Consider the following 15,813-nt stretch of genomic DNA (forward strand, 5'->3'; position numbering starts at 1 on the left):
TTCATCTTCCGTTTTTCATGTGTGTTATGGGGTGATTAGTGTGTGTGTGCATGTGTGTGTCTATGTTTATGTGTGCACTCTGTCATGGGTGGTTATATAGGCCATGGTGTATCTGTAAGTGATGTGATCAGTAGCTGGCCTCGCTGAGAGTGAGACAGAGAGACAGGACCGGTCCCTTATCACATCTCTCTTTGTAAAGACAACCAGACAGTAGAATAAACAACCTGAGCCCTACTTCACCCCCTCCTTCCTTCTCTCTGGGGTTAAACTGAGTCAACTACACACATTATGACACACACATGCACACACACACACACACACACATACACACACACACACACACACACACACACACACACACACACACACACACGCACACGTGCACACACACACACACACACACACACACACACACACACACACACACACACACACACACACACACACACACACACACACACACACACTATGACACACACCCCTTTCTGTCCAACCCAACACGTCTCAGCCAGGACAGTGAGTGGGAGGATGACCATAAACATCCCCACACAACAACCTGCCCCGGGACATATTGCAGCTGAAAAGATCACCAAAGATCATCAGCCCAAGAATGCCGCCGGTGTTTAGTTTACGCCATGCTCCGTCGGCCAGAAACACTACGAATCCCATGAGCGCCTGGTGTGTGTCCGGGTCCCTCATGGTGGAGGAGTGGACACAGTCTGAGTCAGGTTGTTATCTATGCCGGAACTTCAACAGGAATATTTGAGCAAAACTTGTGTCAGCTTTGACAAAAGCCACTATCCTGGCAGGTCATCTCTGTTTGTACAGGTGAAGGGGATCGTTGACAGTGTTGAGTACTCAACCATCAACATTTACTGAATACATTCGTTTCTAATCCTACAGTCAGAATAAAGTGGTTCCAACAGTAGTCTTGGATTGAAAGCTTATGAGAGACATGGTAAGCGAAAGTCTTAGATTATCAGAGTTTAGTGGCATTTTTATGGGTTTAATTATAGCCCACTGGGCACAGACATCAAGTCAATGTCTATTCCACGTTGGTTCAACATAATTTCATTGAAACGACGTGGAAACATTGTTGATTCAACCAATGTGTGGCCAGTGGGAGAAACATGTAAACATTTAAAAGGTGTAATTGGTCAGAATCCCATCAACAGAATTCACTGCAATGTTGTTATTATGTTGTTATTCAGGACTGTCATACCATGGGTTTGGACCAGGACACAATGACTATTAGACCACATAGTTGAGGTATGAACACCTCGGTCCCCAAGCAGAGGACTAAAAGGTCTTGAGTAGTTTGTTTTGGGTTCATAGATTTCAGGGATTTAGAGGAAGTTCCTATGTGTGTGAGTGTAGCCAGGGGGTATGCAAGACAGAACCCACATCCTAGTCCCTAGATAGCCCAACTCTGATGAGGGAAGAGGAGTGAGAAGGAGGAATGAAGAGGAGGGGTGAGGAGTTGAGGAGAAGCCATCGTTTTTTGGGATAAGGCTGAGAAGGATAGGGGCTGGAGCCTGAGGGGTGCGGGCCAGACAAGGGTATCTACCCTCCAGGAGAACAGATGCCTTTGTTTAGAGGAACTGACACTGTTAGAGCCCTCTGGAAAGAAAAGTAGAGACACAGAGAGAGCGAGAGAGAGAGAGAGAGAGAGAGAGAGTGAGTGAGTGAGTGAGTGAGTGAGTGGTGAGTGAGTGAGTGAGTGAGTGAGTGAGTGAGTGAGTGAGTGAGTGAGTGAGTGGTGAGTGAGTGAAGTGAGTGAGTGGTGAGTGACAAGTGAGTGAGTGGTGGTGAGTGAGTGAGTGAGTGAGTGAGTGAGTGAGTGAGTGAGTGAGTGAGTGAGTGAGTGATTGAGGAGAAAGTGAAAGACAAAGAAATGTAGAGGAAAGAGACTCACAAAATGGGGATTTGAGAGAGATGATTGTTCAGACAGAGAGAGAGAGAGAGAGACAGAGACAGAGAGACAGCCAGCAGTCTCCACAGCATGGTGTACCCAAACTCCTCTGCTGTGTGTTATGCCCTGGGCTATGCGGCGGCGTGTGTGTGCAGTGGTGTATGTGTGGGAGGTAAGATTAGATTCCCACCAGACTGATCTCATCGAGGCCACCTGAAGCAGCAGGAACGAGAGGAATGTGAGAATAGTTATACGCTTCATTGTGTACCACACCACAACTACAAGCCCACCATACATACTGTCTGTATGCTAGCGTGTGTGTTTGTCTGTTTGTGTGTTTGTGCGTGCGTGTGCGTGCGTGCCTGCATTCCTGTGTACGTGTGTGCATGTGTTTGTTTGTTGCATCCAGTGTGTCTGTCTGTCTGTGTATACACAGACTGCGTGTGCGTAATATTTATTTACGTTTTATTTCACCTTTATTTAACCAGGTAGTCCAGTTGAGAACAAGTTCTCATTTACAACTGTGACCTGGCCAAGATAAAGCACAGCAGTTCGACACATACAACAACACAGAGTTACACATGGAATAAACAAACATACAGTCAATAATACAGTAGAAAAAATAAAAATCTATATACAGTGAGTGCAAATGAGGTAACATAAGGGAGTTAAGGCAATAAATAGGCCATGGTGGCAAAGTAATTACAATATAGCAATTAGACACTGGAATGGTAGATGTGCAGAAGATGAATGTGCAAATAGAGATACTGGGGTGCAAAGGAGCAAGATAAATAAATAAATACAGAATACAGTTTGTGCTACAGGATGCAAATTTCTGCTTGAAAAAGCTAGCCTTTGCTTTCCTAACTGCCTGTGTATATTTGTTCCCAACTTCCCTGAAAAGTCCATATCAATGTCTTGCTTGTGTACATGTTCATGTGTCATATATTTGGTCAGTGGTTGATCTGTGTCATGGGGTTGGGAGGGATGGAGGACAGTGTGGGGCCATAGGAGACAGAGAGGCAGAGAGGCCTAGCTGCAGGGCAGGAGAGGCCTGCTGTAGGAGGATTGGTCATGGAGGATCAGCTCGTCTTCAGCTCTCACACTGAAATATACTATGCATGTAATACTAATACTAATATACTATGTATGTAATATGCATATTACTGACTGGGATTCGTTAGGTTGGCCCGCCTAGCCGTACCACCATACCAAACAGCATTAGTCACATTTGGACTAGGAACACATTTGTATACACACACACACACACACACACACACACACACACACACACACACACACACACACACACACACACACACACACACACACACACACACACACACACACACACACACACACACACACAACACACACAAACACACACACACACACTTGTACACTTGCTCACTCGCATGCTCACACATACATACGCACACATTTCGTATCCGATGATGACTTCCACTACTGCTTGTGGGTTTGCTGACAACTGTATAATCCGATGCGGGATGCACATTATCTGCCGTTGAGGCCAGTCTCCTTGCCAGACTACGTTCAGTCCTTTTTTCAGCGGCCAACTGCACTCTTTGATGGCAGAGGCCTGGCCAGGTGGAACGGTCCACATCAACATTCTGGAGGGAGGCAGGATTTATCCCACACTTCTTTAGTGATGTCTTCAGTTGGTTCTTCAGCTGCCTTTTCTGCCCAGCTGAAGAGCAATGGCCCAATTGTAGCTGTCCGTGCAGCATCTTTTGTGGCAGGCAATCTGGCATCCGGATAGCATGGCTGAGCCATAGTGGTGTGTGATGGACTCGTCAGTGCTCCTGCAGTTGGTTTTCTGTAGGATCTCTGAGTGTGGAACACGATTCTGGTCACTTTCAAAATGCACACCCCACCTCTGGATTATTTTAGTTTATGAGTGTAGACCCATCTGCACTTCTGAGGGTACGGAGAAAGCAACTTCTTGGGCCGTGTGTGTTCTTCAGGGCATCATAAAAGTGTCTTATCTGCCCGCACAAGATTGTATTTCTTGTGCTTTGGAGATCCACCAGTCATTTTGTAGATGTCGTAGAGAACTCTGTGCCTCCCTCCACTGAACATGCCATTGCTTTTGAGGGCTTCAGAAGTGGGGTTGTTGAGTGTGGCTTTATGTACCTTGTCTGTGCTGTGGAGGGTGGATATGTACCATGGCTATGCTGTGGAGGGTGAATATGTACCATGACTATGCTGTGGAGGGTGGATATGTACCTTGTCTGTGCTGTGGAGGGTGGATATGTACCTTGTCTATGCTGTGGAGGGTGGATATGTACCTTGTCTATGCTGTGGAGGGTGGATATGTACCTTGTCTATGCTGTGGAGGGTGGATATGTACCTTGTCTATGCTGTGGAGGGTGGATATGTACCTTGTCTATGCTGTGGAGGGTGGATATGTACCTTGTCTATGCTGTGGAGGGTGGATATGTACCTTGTCTATGCTGTGGAGGGTGGATATGTACCTTGTCTATGCTGTGGAGGGTGGATATGTACCTTGTCTATGCTGTGGAGGGTGGATATGTACCTTGTCTATGCTGTGGAGGGTGGATATGTACCTTGTCTGTGCTGTGGAGGGTGGATATGTACCTTGTCTATGCTGTGGAGGGTGGATATGTACCTTGTCTATGCTGTGGAGGGTGGATATGTACCTTGTCTGTGCTGTGGAGGGTGGATATGTACCTTGTCTATGCTGTGGAGGGTGGATATGTACCTTGTCTATGCTGTGGAGGGTGGATATGTACCTTGTCTATGCTGTGGAGGGTGGATATGTACCATGGCTATGCTGTGGAGGGTGAATATGTACCTTGTCTATGCTGTGGAGGGTGGATATGTACCTTGTCTATGCTGTGGAGGGTGGATATGTACCTTGTCTATGCTGTGGAGGGTGGATATGTACCTTGTCTATGCTGTGGAGGGTGGATATGTACCATGGCTATGCTGTGGAGGGTGGATATGTACCATGGCTATGCTGTGGAGGGTGAATATGTACCTTGTCTATGCTGTGGAGGGTGGATATGTACCTTGTACCCTGTCATGTCACATATTTAATAATGCAAATCATCCCTATAATCAGTTTGACCCAAGTTTCTCACCTAATGCAACATTTATCCCCTCTCTTCTCCTTCCAGAGGACATCTTTATCCTCCATGATGGGAAGGACAAGAAGAACCCTCTTATCTACGGACTCTTTACCACATCCAGGTGATTCAGCCTGTTTGTGTGTGTGTGTGTGTGTGTGTGTTGTGTGTGTGTGTGTGTGTGTGTGTGTGTGTGTGTGTGTGTGTGTGTGTGTGTGTGTGTGTGTGTGTGTGTGTGTGTGTGTGTGTGTGTGAGAGAGAGAGAAAGAGAGAGATATTGATATTCGTCAACAGTAACCTGCATTATTATTAACAGCAGACTCGTACATTTCCTCAATGAAAACAAGGTACTGAGCAAATGTCAAATTGGCTCTTTACCAAATTACCGTACAACAGACCATGTATTCACCCTGCACACCCTAATTGACAACCAAACAAACCAAAACAAAGGCAAAGTCTTTTCATGCTTTGTTGATTTCAAAAAAGCCTTCGACTCAATTTGGCATGAGGGTCTGCTATACAAACTGATGGAAAGTGGTGTTGTAAAACATACGACATTATAAAATCCATGTATACAAAAAACAAGTGCGCGGTTAAAATTGGCAAAAAACACACATTTCTTCACACAGGGCCGTGGGGTGAGACAGGGATGTAGCTTAAGCCTCACCCTCTTCATCATATATATCAACGAAATCAAAAAAATGTGTCCGTTAAAATAACATCAAATTGATCATAAATACAGTGTAGACATTGTTAATGTTGTAAATGACTATCGTAGCTGGAAACGGCAGATTTTTTAAATGGAATATCTACATAGGTGTGCAGAGGCCCATTATCAGCAACCATCCCTCCTGTGTTCCAATGGCACATTGTGTTAGCTAATCCAAGTTTATCATTTGAAAAGGCTAATTGCTCACTAGAAAATAATTTTGCAATTATGTCAGCACAGCTGAAAAGTGTTGTTGATTAAAGAAGCAATAAAACTGACCTTCTTTAGACTAGTCTAGTATCTGGAGCATCAACATTTGTGGGTTCGATTACAGGCTCAAAATGGCCAGAAACAAAGAACTTTCTTCTGAAACTCGTCAGTCTATTCTTGTTCTGAGAAATGAAGGCTATTCCATGCGAGAAATTGCCAAGAAACTGAAGATATTGTACAACGCTGTGTACTACTCCCTTCACAGAACACTGCAAACTGGCTATAACCAGAATAGAAAGAGGAGTGGGAGGCCCCGGTGCACAACTGAGCAAGAGGACAAGGCCAGCATCCTGGAGTCACCTCCTCACTTTTGAGGTTGAGACTGGTGTTCTGCGGGTACTATTTAATGAAGCTGCCAGTTGCGGACTTGTGAGGCGTCTGTTTCTCATACTAGACACTCTAATGTACTTGTCCTCTTGCTCAGTTGTGCACCGGGGCCTCCCACTCCTCTTTCTATTCTGGTTAGGGCCAGTTTGCGCTGTTCTGTGAAGGGAGTAGTACACAGCGTTGTACGAGATCTTCAGTTTCCTGGCAATTTTTCTTTAAAAATTATAAACTTGGATTAGCTAACACAAAGTGCCATTGGAACACAGGAGTGATGGTTGCTGATAATGGGCCTCTGTACGCCTATGTAGATATTCCATAAAAAATCTGCCTTTTCCAGCTACAGTAGTCATTTACAACATTAACAATGTCTACACTGTATTTATGATCAATTTGATGTTATTTTAACGGACAAAAAAATAGATTTTCTTTCTAAAACAGTTGACAGTTGATTGAAAGGTGATAATGACTGACACACTATCCCCTCTCTTCCCCACAGTGACGTTCTGAATGGTTCGGCGGTGTGTGTGTACCGCATGCAGGACGTGGTAAGGGCCTTCAAGGGAAACTTCTACCACAAGGAGGGACCGCAGTACAAGTGGGCTGAGTTCACAGGAAAGGTCCCCTATCCAAGACCTGGCACAGTAAGTTCTCTACTAATGAGCTGTCATTCCCTGTCCATCATTACTCACCATATTCTGATTCGTCAAGTTAAAATGGCAAGAAAAAGTACAGTTCAAGTCAGAAGCGTATATACACCTTAGCCAAATACATTTAAACTCAGTTGTTAAACTCAGTAATGATTTATTTCAGCTTTTATTTCTTTCATCACATTCCCAGTGAGTCAGAAGTTTACATACACTCAATTAGTATTTGGTAGCATTGCCTTTAAATTGTTTAACATGGGTCAAACCTTGCGGGTAGCCTCCCACAAGCTTCCCACAATAAGTTGGCTGAATTTTGGCCCATTCCTCCTGACAGAGCTGGTGTAACTGAGTCAGGTTTGTAGGCCTCCTTGCCTGCACACGCTTCTTCAGTTCTGACTACAAATTTTCTATGGGATTGAGGTCGGGGCTTTGTGGTGGCCACTCCAATACCATGACTTTGTTGTCCTTAAGCCATTTTGCCACAACTTTGGAAGTATGCTTGGGGTCATTGTCCATTTGGAAGACCCATTTGCGATCAAGCTTTAACTTCCTGACTGATGTCTTGAGATGTTGCTTCAATATATCCACATAATTTTCTTTCCTCATGATCCCCATCTATTTTGTGAAGTGCACTAGTCACTCCTGCAGCAAAGCACCCCCATAACATGATGCTGCCACCCCCGTGCTTCATGGTTGGGATGGTGTTCTTCAGCTTGCAAGCCTCCCCCTTTTTCCTCCAAACATAACAATGGTCGTTATGGCCAAACATTTCTATTTTTGTTTCATCAGACCAGAGGACATTTCTCCAAAAAGTATGATCTTTGTCCCCATGTGCTGTTGCAAACCGTAGTCTGGCTTTTTTATGGCGGTTTTGGAGCCGCGGCTTCTTCCTTGCTGAGCGGCCTTTCAGGTTATGTCGATATAGGACTCCTTTTACTGTGGATATAGATACTTTTGTACTGGTTTCCTCCAGCATCTTCACAATGCCCTTTGCTGTTGTTCTGGGATTGATTTGCACTTTTTGCACCAAAGTACATTCATCTCTAGGAGACAGAACGTGTATCCTTCCTGAGCGGTATGACAGCTACATGGTCCCATAGTACTTGCGTACTATTGTTTGTACAGATGAACGTGGTACCTTCAGGCGTTTGGAAAATGCTCCCAAGGATGAACCAGACTTGTGGAGGTCTACAGTTTGTTTTCTGAGGTCTTGGCTGATTTCTTTTGATTTCCCCATGATGTCAAGCAAAGAGGCACTGAGTTTGAAGGTAGGCCTTGAAATATATCTACAGGTACACCGCCAATTGACTCAAATGATGTCAATTAGCCTATCAGAAGCTTCTAAAGCCATGACATCATTTTCTGGAATTTTACAAGCTGTTTAAAGGCACAAACAACTTAGTGTATGTACACTTCTGACCCACTGGAATGAATTATAAGTTAAATAATCTGTATGTAAACAATTGTTGGAAAAATTAAATGTGTCATGCACAAAGTAGATGTCCTAACCGACTTGCCAAAACTATAGTTTGTTAACAAGAAATGTGTGGAGTGGTTGAAAAACAAGTTTTAATGACTCCAACCTAACTGTATGTAAACTTTCGACTTCAACAGTATGTGAACCCTTTGGATTTACCTGGATTTCTGCATAAATTGGGCATTACTTTTGATCTGATCTTCATCTTAGTCACAACAATAGACAAACATACTGTGCTTATACACACAAATTATTGTATTTTTCTTGTCTATATTGAATATATAATTTAAACATTCAGTGTAGGTTGGAAAAAGTATGTGAACCCCTAGGCTAATGACTTCTCTGAAAGCTAATTGGAGTCAGGAGTCAGCTAACCTGGAGTCCAATCAATGAGACGAGATTGGAGATGTTGGTTAGAGCTGCCTTGCCATGTAAAAAACACTCACAAAATGTGAGTTTGCTATTCACAAGAAGCATTGCCTGATGTGAACCATGCCTCAAACAAAAGAGATCTCAGAAGACCCAAGATTAAGAATTGTTGCCTTGCATAAAGCTGGAAAGGGTTACAAAAGTATCTCTAAAAACCTTGATGTTCATCAGTCCCCAATAAGAAAAATTGTCTATAAATTGAGAAAGTTCAGCACTGTTGCTACTTTCCCTAAGAGTGGCCATACTAAAAAGATGACTGCAAGAGCACAATGCAGAATGCACAATGAGGTTAGGAAGAATGCTAGAGTGTTAGCTAAAAAGATCTACAGAAATCTCTGGAACACGCTAACATCTCTGTTGACGAGTCTATGATTCGTAAAACAGTAAACAAGAATGTTTTTCATGGGAGGACACCACGAAAGAAGCCACTGCTGTCCAAAAATAATCCATTGCTGCAAGTCTGAAGTTTGGATGTTCCACAGCATTACTGGCAAAATATTGTGTGGACAGATGAAACTACAGTTGAGTTGTTGGAAGGAACACACACCACCATGTGTGGAGGAAAAAAGGCACAGCACACCAACATCAACAACTGTAACGTATGGTGGAGGGAGCATCATGGTTTGGGGCTGCTTTGCTGCCTCGTTGCCTTGACAGCTTGCTATCATCGACGGATAAATTAATTCTCAAGTTTATCAAGACATTTTTCAGGAGAATATTAGGCTCTCTGTCCGCCAATTGAAGCTCAACAGAAATTGGGTGATGCAACAGGACAATGACCCAAAACAAATAAGTAAATCAACAACAGATTGACTTCAACAGAAGAAAATATGCCTTCTGGAGTGGCCCAGTCCTGACCTCAAACCGATTGAGATGCTGTGGCATGACCTCAAGAGAGCAGTTCACACCAGACATTCCAAGAATATTACTGAACTGAAACAGTTTTGTAAAGAGAAATGGTCCAAAATTCTTCCTGAACATTGTGCAGGTCTGATCTGCAACTACAGAAAATGTTTGGTTGAGGTTATTGCTGCTAAAGGAGTGTCAACCAGTTATTGAATCCACGGTTTCACTTTTTCCACCCTGCACTATAAATGTTTACACGGTGTGTTCAATAAAGACATGAAAGCATGTTATTGTTTTTGTGATAGTTTAAGCAGACTGTGTTTGTCTATTGTTGTGACCTAGATGAAGATCAGATCAAATTTTATGACCAATTTATTCAGAAATCCAGGTATTTCCAAAGGGTTCACATACTTTTTCTTGCCATTGTATACTGAATGTAGCTGGGAACGAGGCTCTCTACCAGTCAAAATTAAGGAATACAAGCGCTATCTTTGACCCAACTCAAGCTCAACAAATATTCTAGTCCAAAGGCACAACTTTTTACAACTCTTCTCAACCTTAACTTGATCCCAACTTTAACCATGTTTTGCCCAACTCTTTCCATTTCATTGAATGCTTGATGCCAATGCAGCTCTCCCTATCTCTCTCCCTCTCCCTTCAGTGTCCCAGCAGTACATACGGTAGCTACAGCTCCACCCGGGAGTACCCTGATGATGTCATCTTCTTCAGCCGTACCCACCCTCTGCTGCAGGAAGCAGTGCTGCCGCAGGGAGGGCGCCCTCTGTTGGTCAGGGTGGGAGTGCACTACAAATTCAGCCGACTGCTCGTGGACCGAGTAGAGGCAGTGGACGGACAGTATGACGTCCTGTTCATTGGCACAGGTGTGGGGATAGGTTTTGTGTATGTGTGCGTACGTGCACGTGAGTGTGTGTTTGAGTACAGTACAAGCAGGAGTGTCCTCTGTGTTGCAGACTCAGGCCAGGTGCTGAAGTCTATCCCCCTCCCTAAAGAACACGGTGTCACCCAGGAGGTCACCCTGGAGCAGCTGCAGGTCTTCCAGGTACAAGTTTGTTGTATCCTTACTTTGACAAATCTGTAGATTTAGATCATTTTTTGACATATCTGTAGTTTCTTCTGTTGTCTGGTTTACCCTAACACCTTTTCCCCTCTCCCACCACAGCACAAGTCACCTGTGACTACCATGACACTGTCCAAGAAAAAGGTAAGAATGATGCACATATACCCTCCCCCCCAAACACACACAAAGCTCCCCATCTTATATCTCCAAGAAGTGCTTAATCACTGGTTGCTATGGTAACCACAGAGTGATGAGGAATCCCACTGGGCACAGACGTCAATCCAACGTCTATTCCATGTTAGTTCAAAGTAATTTAATTGAAATGACATGGAAACAACTTTGATTTAACCAGTTTTTGCCTAGTGGGCTGGTGCACATTGAGATGGTGAATCTACATAAACACACGTAAACATGCTCTGTAGCAGTCAGTCTCAGTCGTGTGTGAATTTGGAAAGTGTGAATCATCGAAAGCATAATTCCTGAAATAACTAACGGTTGTGGCATTTGCTCTCTCAGCCATTTTATAATGGTGTGTTTGTGTGTGTGTGTGTGTGTGTGTGTGTGTGTGTGTGTGTGTGTGTGTGTGTGTGTGTGTGTGTGTGTGTCTGTGTGACTACAGCAGTGGCTGTTTGTGGGTTCTGCGGAGGGTGTGGCCCAGTTGGCTCTGTTCCAGTGTGAGCTGTACGGCCAGGCCTGCACTGAATGCTGTCTGGCCAGAGATCCCTACTGCACCTGGGACGGACACGCCTGCAGCCCCTTCATGCCCATTGCACGCAGGTGGACACGCTTAGCTCACACGCAACCCAGATTTATAATCCAACACTTACTGTATATCTAGCTAGCACTTCACACAGTTACAGTATATAACTACAGTATAAACTAAACATGAATAAACATGCTGTTAAAATAGAGAGGAAAATAAAGTTGTAAGTTTAAGTCTATGACATGCCAGCTCACTCTCATATACTCAGTACCCACTCATCCAATACATGTCTATGTAGCTATAGGCCTGCCCTACTCATAAATGCTCACATTTAGTGCATACTCTTATCTAACATTATGTATTTTTTGGTTTCCTCTCACCGAAGGAGGAACGCTCGCCAGGTTGGTGATGAGGAGGACCCTCTGACACAGTGTGTCAGACAGGGAGGTGAGCAGAGACTGTCAGAAGCCGCAACCCCACAGACATACAGTACCAGTCAAAAAGTTTGGACACACCTACTCATTCAAGGGTTTTTCTTACAGTCTTACAATTTCCTACAGTGTAGAATAATAGGGAAGTCATCAAAACTATGAAATAACACATATGGAATCATGTAGTAACCAAAAAATGTTAAATAAATCCAAATATATTTAATATTTGAGATTCTTCAAAGTAGCCACCCGTTGCCTTTATGACAGGCATTCTCTCAACCAGCTTCAAGGGGAATGCTTTATCAACCGTCTTGAAGGAGTTCCTATATATGCTGAGCACAGCGGTCCAACTCATCCCGAATCATCTCAATTGGTTTGAGGTTGGGTGATTGTGAAGGCCAGGACATCTGATGCAGCACTCCATCACGCTCCTTCTTGGTCAAATAGCCCTTACACAGCCTGTAAAGTGTGTTTTGGGTCATTGTCCTGTTGAAAAACTAATGATAGTCCCACTAAGTGCAAACTAGATGGGATGGTGTATCATTGCAGAATGCTGTGGTAGCCATACTGGTTAAGTGTGCCTTGAATTCTAAACAAATCACTGACAGTGTCACCAGCAAAGCACCCCCACACTATCACAACTCCATGCTTCACGGTGGGAACCACACATGCGGGGATCATCCGTTCACCTACACTCTACTCTGCATCTCACAAAGACACGGCGGTTAGAACCAAAAATCTCAAATTTGGAGTCATCAGACTAAAGGACAGATTTCCACCGGTCCCATGTCCATTTGCTCATGTTTCTTGGCTCAAGCAAGTCTCTTCTTATTATTAAGAAGTAACTCTGGGTCTTCTTTTCCTGTGGAGGTCCTCATGAAAGCCAGTTTCATCAGAGCACATGATGGTTTTTGCAACTGCACTTGAAGAAACGTTCAAAGTTCTTGAAATGTTCCGCATTGACTGACCTTTATGTCTTAAAGTAATGATGGACTGTCGTTTCTCTTTGCTTATTTGAGCTGTTCTTGCCATAATATGGACTTGGTCTTTTACCAAATAGGGTTCTTTTACCAAATCTTCTGTATACCACCCCTACCTTGTCACAACATTACTGATAGGCTGTAACGCATTAAGAAGGAAAGAAATTCCACAAATGAACTTTTAACAAGGCACACCTGTTAATTTAAATGCATTCCAGGTGACTACCTCATGAAGCTGGTTGAGAGAGTGCCAAGAGTGTGCAAAGCAGTCATCAAAGCAAAGGGTGGCTACTTTTATGAATCTCAAATATAAAATTTACTTTGATTTGTTTAACACTTTTTCGGTTTCTTCATGATTCCATGTGTGTTATTTCATAGTTTTGATGTCTTCACTATTGTTCTACAATGTAGAAAATAGTAAAAATAAAGAAAAACCCTTGAATGAGTAGGTGTTCAAACTTTTAACTGGTAATGCATACTAGCTTGGGTTTCTATATAGAGCAGACCTTGTGACAATTTTCTCTGTCTCTGTTCAGCTGGTCTGCAGGTGAAAGCAGAGCAGAGGATGATGATGGTTGCCGAGGGTAACAGCACCTATCTGGAGTGCATGCCCAAATCCAGACATGCAGCCGTCACCTGGTACATACAGGCAGGAGAGAACAGCCCTGAGCTGCATCAGGTACATACTGACACACAGGCAGTTACACACACACACACACACACACACACACACACACACACGCACACACTCACACACACACACGCACACACACTCACACACACACACACACACACACACACACACACACACACACACACACACACACACACACACACACACACACACACACACACACACACACACACACACACACACACACACACACACACACACACGCTGGCCTACACGCTCACACTTCTCTCTGTGTTGCAGTTGCAGTCAGGAGAGCAGCTGGTGGTGATTGAGAGAGGTGTTCTGATCCGTCAGGCCGAGACGGGTCACTCTGGCATGTATCACTGTCAACTGGAGGAGCATGGCTTCCGTTGGACTGCCGTCACCATCCGTCTGAGTGTGTGGAGCCCCTCCCGTGCCCTCTCCTGGTCCCCTAACAACCCCAACCCAAGCCCAGATGCCTTCCAGCCTTGGTACCAGGATGTCATGGCCCTCATCCATCCCAGCAGCCTGGAGAAGCACTGTCAGAGGCTGGGCTTCCGACAACGCCGGAACCGCAACCGCGACCTGGATCAGACCAAGGGCACCAACCGCAAGACAGGGGACGGCCCCAGGGGCGAGAGGCACAAACATGGAGGCCGAGGTGGAGGTGGAGGAGGAGGCGGGAGGAAGAGCAGGAGCAAACCCCAGCAGAGGTCTCCACGAAGTGCTTAGATGCTCTACTGCCTAGAACATGCTTTCTTCTGACTTACACCCTCAAACACTGTCTCACTTTCTCAAAGACACACACACACACTTACAAAAACACATATTCATGTAGATTGGAGACATAGGAGGTTCAGTGTGGGCTGGACTCAGAAATGTGAATGTGGTTGCGTAGCGTGTTGTATGAAGGATGCACAGCATGTCCAAGAGACTGGTGAGGAATATATTAAGGCATGAAGAGGACCTGGAAGAATGTGGTGTCTCATAAGACACACTATGTGAACTTGTCTGAGGAACTGACTGGGTCTTAATGTACAGAGGAGGTGAAGCTAGCTGGGATCTGTCCCAACGAAAGACAGAGAGGGAGTCAAAAGGACTCAAGCACGTGAGAGAGACTTATGTGTCTCTGAGGCACAACATTTGTGATTTGTCTTTGATGTTTAATGTACAAAAAAATCTTATTTAACTATGTGTCGTATTTATTTATGTTTTGAATAAAAAGGTTTGTTTCAGTAGTTGTATAAGGTCAGTTTTATTTAGTAAATGCTCTGTGGTGTTCATCAGGCTTTCAACTCAAGCTTGACTCCACATAACTGGCATCATTGATGCTGGGTGTGTTTGACATTAGTGCATCAGAGGAATTAAAAGGGGGAAATCTGAGTCAAACTTGCAAGACTGCCAAAATGAAATGCAGCAAAGCTAAAGCACTTCTAATGCTGTAGGAAAATAAACTTGAGTTTTATGTTCTGGAGCAGCTGCATAAAAGCAGAGAGAGACAGAGACATTTTTAATGTTGTCAGACTTCTTTACTGAGCAATGTCCTCGTGGCGCTCGCGCGCGTGTGTGTGTGTGTGTACTTTATTCACTACCTTAAAGTATGATGGAAAGTATTTTATAATGAAACATGTAATGTTGATGCTTTCCTCAAAGACCTTGTTCAGATCCTTCCCTGATTCATTATGCGCTCATGTATTTCATTGTGTAGCGTATATTTATATCTCTGTGCCAATATTTATTTCATGTGATTTTCCAAATTGACTTTAAAATTAAATCAAATGTTTTCAATTGATCTCTCCCAAGTTAAGGAGACACCCAATGTAAATATTAAATTCTGCCAGTATGTTTTCATACGTTTCCTTTTTGTGCTATAGGAAGCCTGTCAATCAACAGAAGGAGACATACACGCACACATGCAGTGCATTCGGAAAGTATTCAAACACCTTTTGTTATGATACAGCCTTACTCAAAAATGGATAAACAACTTTTTACAGATCAACAATCTACACACAATACCCCATAACGACAAAGCAAAAACAGGTTTTTAGATTTATTTTCTCATTTATTACAAATAAAAAACAGAAATACCTTATTTACATAAGTACATAAGACCCATTGCTATGAGACTCGAAATTGAGCTTAGGTACATCCTGTTTCCATTGATCATCCTTGAGATGTTTCTACAACTTGATTGGAGTCCACCTGTAGTAGATTCAATTGATTGGACATGATATGGAAACGC

General features: G+C 43.8%; 1 protein-coding gene across 3 annotated transcripts in view; it reads left to right on the plus strand.

Moving 5' to 3' along the window:
• The window catches only part of LOC112221551 (semaphorin-3ab), a 33,351-nt gene extending 17,929 nt beyond the window's left edge, over window positions 1-15,422 (plus strand). For 2 of the 3 annotated variants that reach the window (XM_042303945.1, XM_042303948.1), the window contains exons 9-17: window positions 5,074-5,146; window positions 6,825-6,969; window positions 10,386-10,605; window positions 10,696-10,784; window positions 10,905-10,946; window positions 11,422-11,579; window positions 11,891-11,952; window positions 13,453-13,595; window positions 13,851-15,422. In XM_042303945.1, coding sequence (XP_042159879.1) covers window positions 5,074-5,146; window positions 6,825-6,969; window positions 10,386-10,605; window positions 10,696-10,784; window positions 10,905-10,946; window positions 11,422-11,579; window positions 11,891-11,952; window positions 13,453-13,595; window positions 13,851-14,303 — 1,385 coding nt within the window. In that variant the 3' untranslated portion in view covers window positions 14,304-15,422. The remainder of the gene's footprint in view (window positions 1-5,073; window positions 5,147-6,824; window positions 6,970-10,385; window positions 10,606-10,695; window positions 10,785-10,904; window positions 10,947-11,421; window positions 11,580-11,890; window positions 11,953-13,452; window positions 13,596-13,850) is intronic. The other variant, XM_042303946.1, reaches the window with a different exon arrangement.
• The last annotated feature ends 391 nt before the right edge of the window (window positions 15,423-15,813 follow it).

This window comes from Oncorhynchus tshawytscha, linkage group LG22 (assembly GCF_018296145.1).
Source record: "Oncorhynchus tshawytscha isolate Ot180627B linkage group LG22, Otsh_v2.0, whole genome shotgun sequence".
Lineage (NCBI taxonomy): Eukaryota > Metazoa > Chordata > Actinopteri > Salmoniformes > Salmonidae > Oncorhynchus > Oncorhynchus tshawytscha.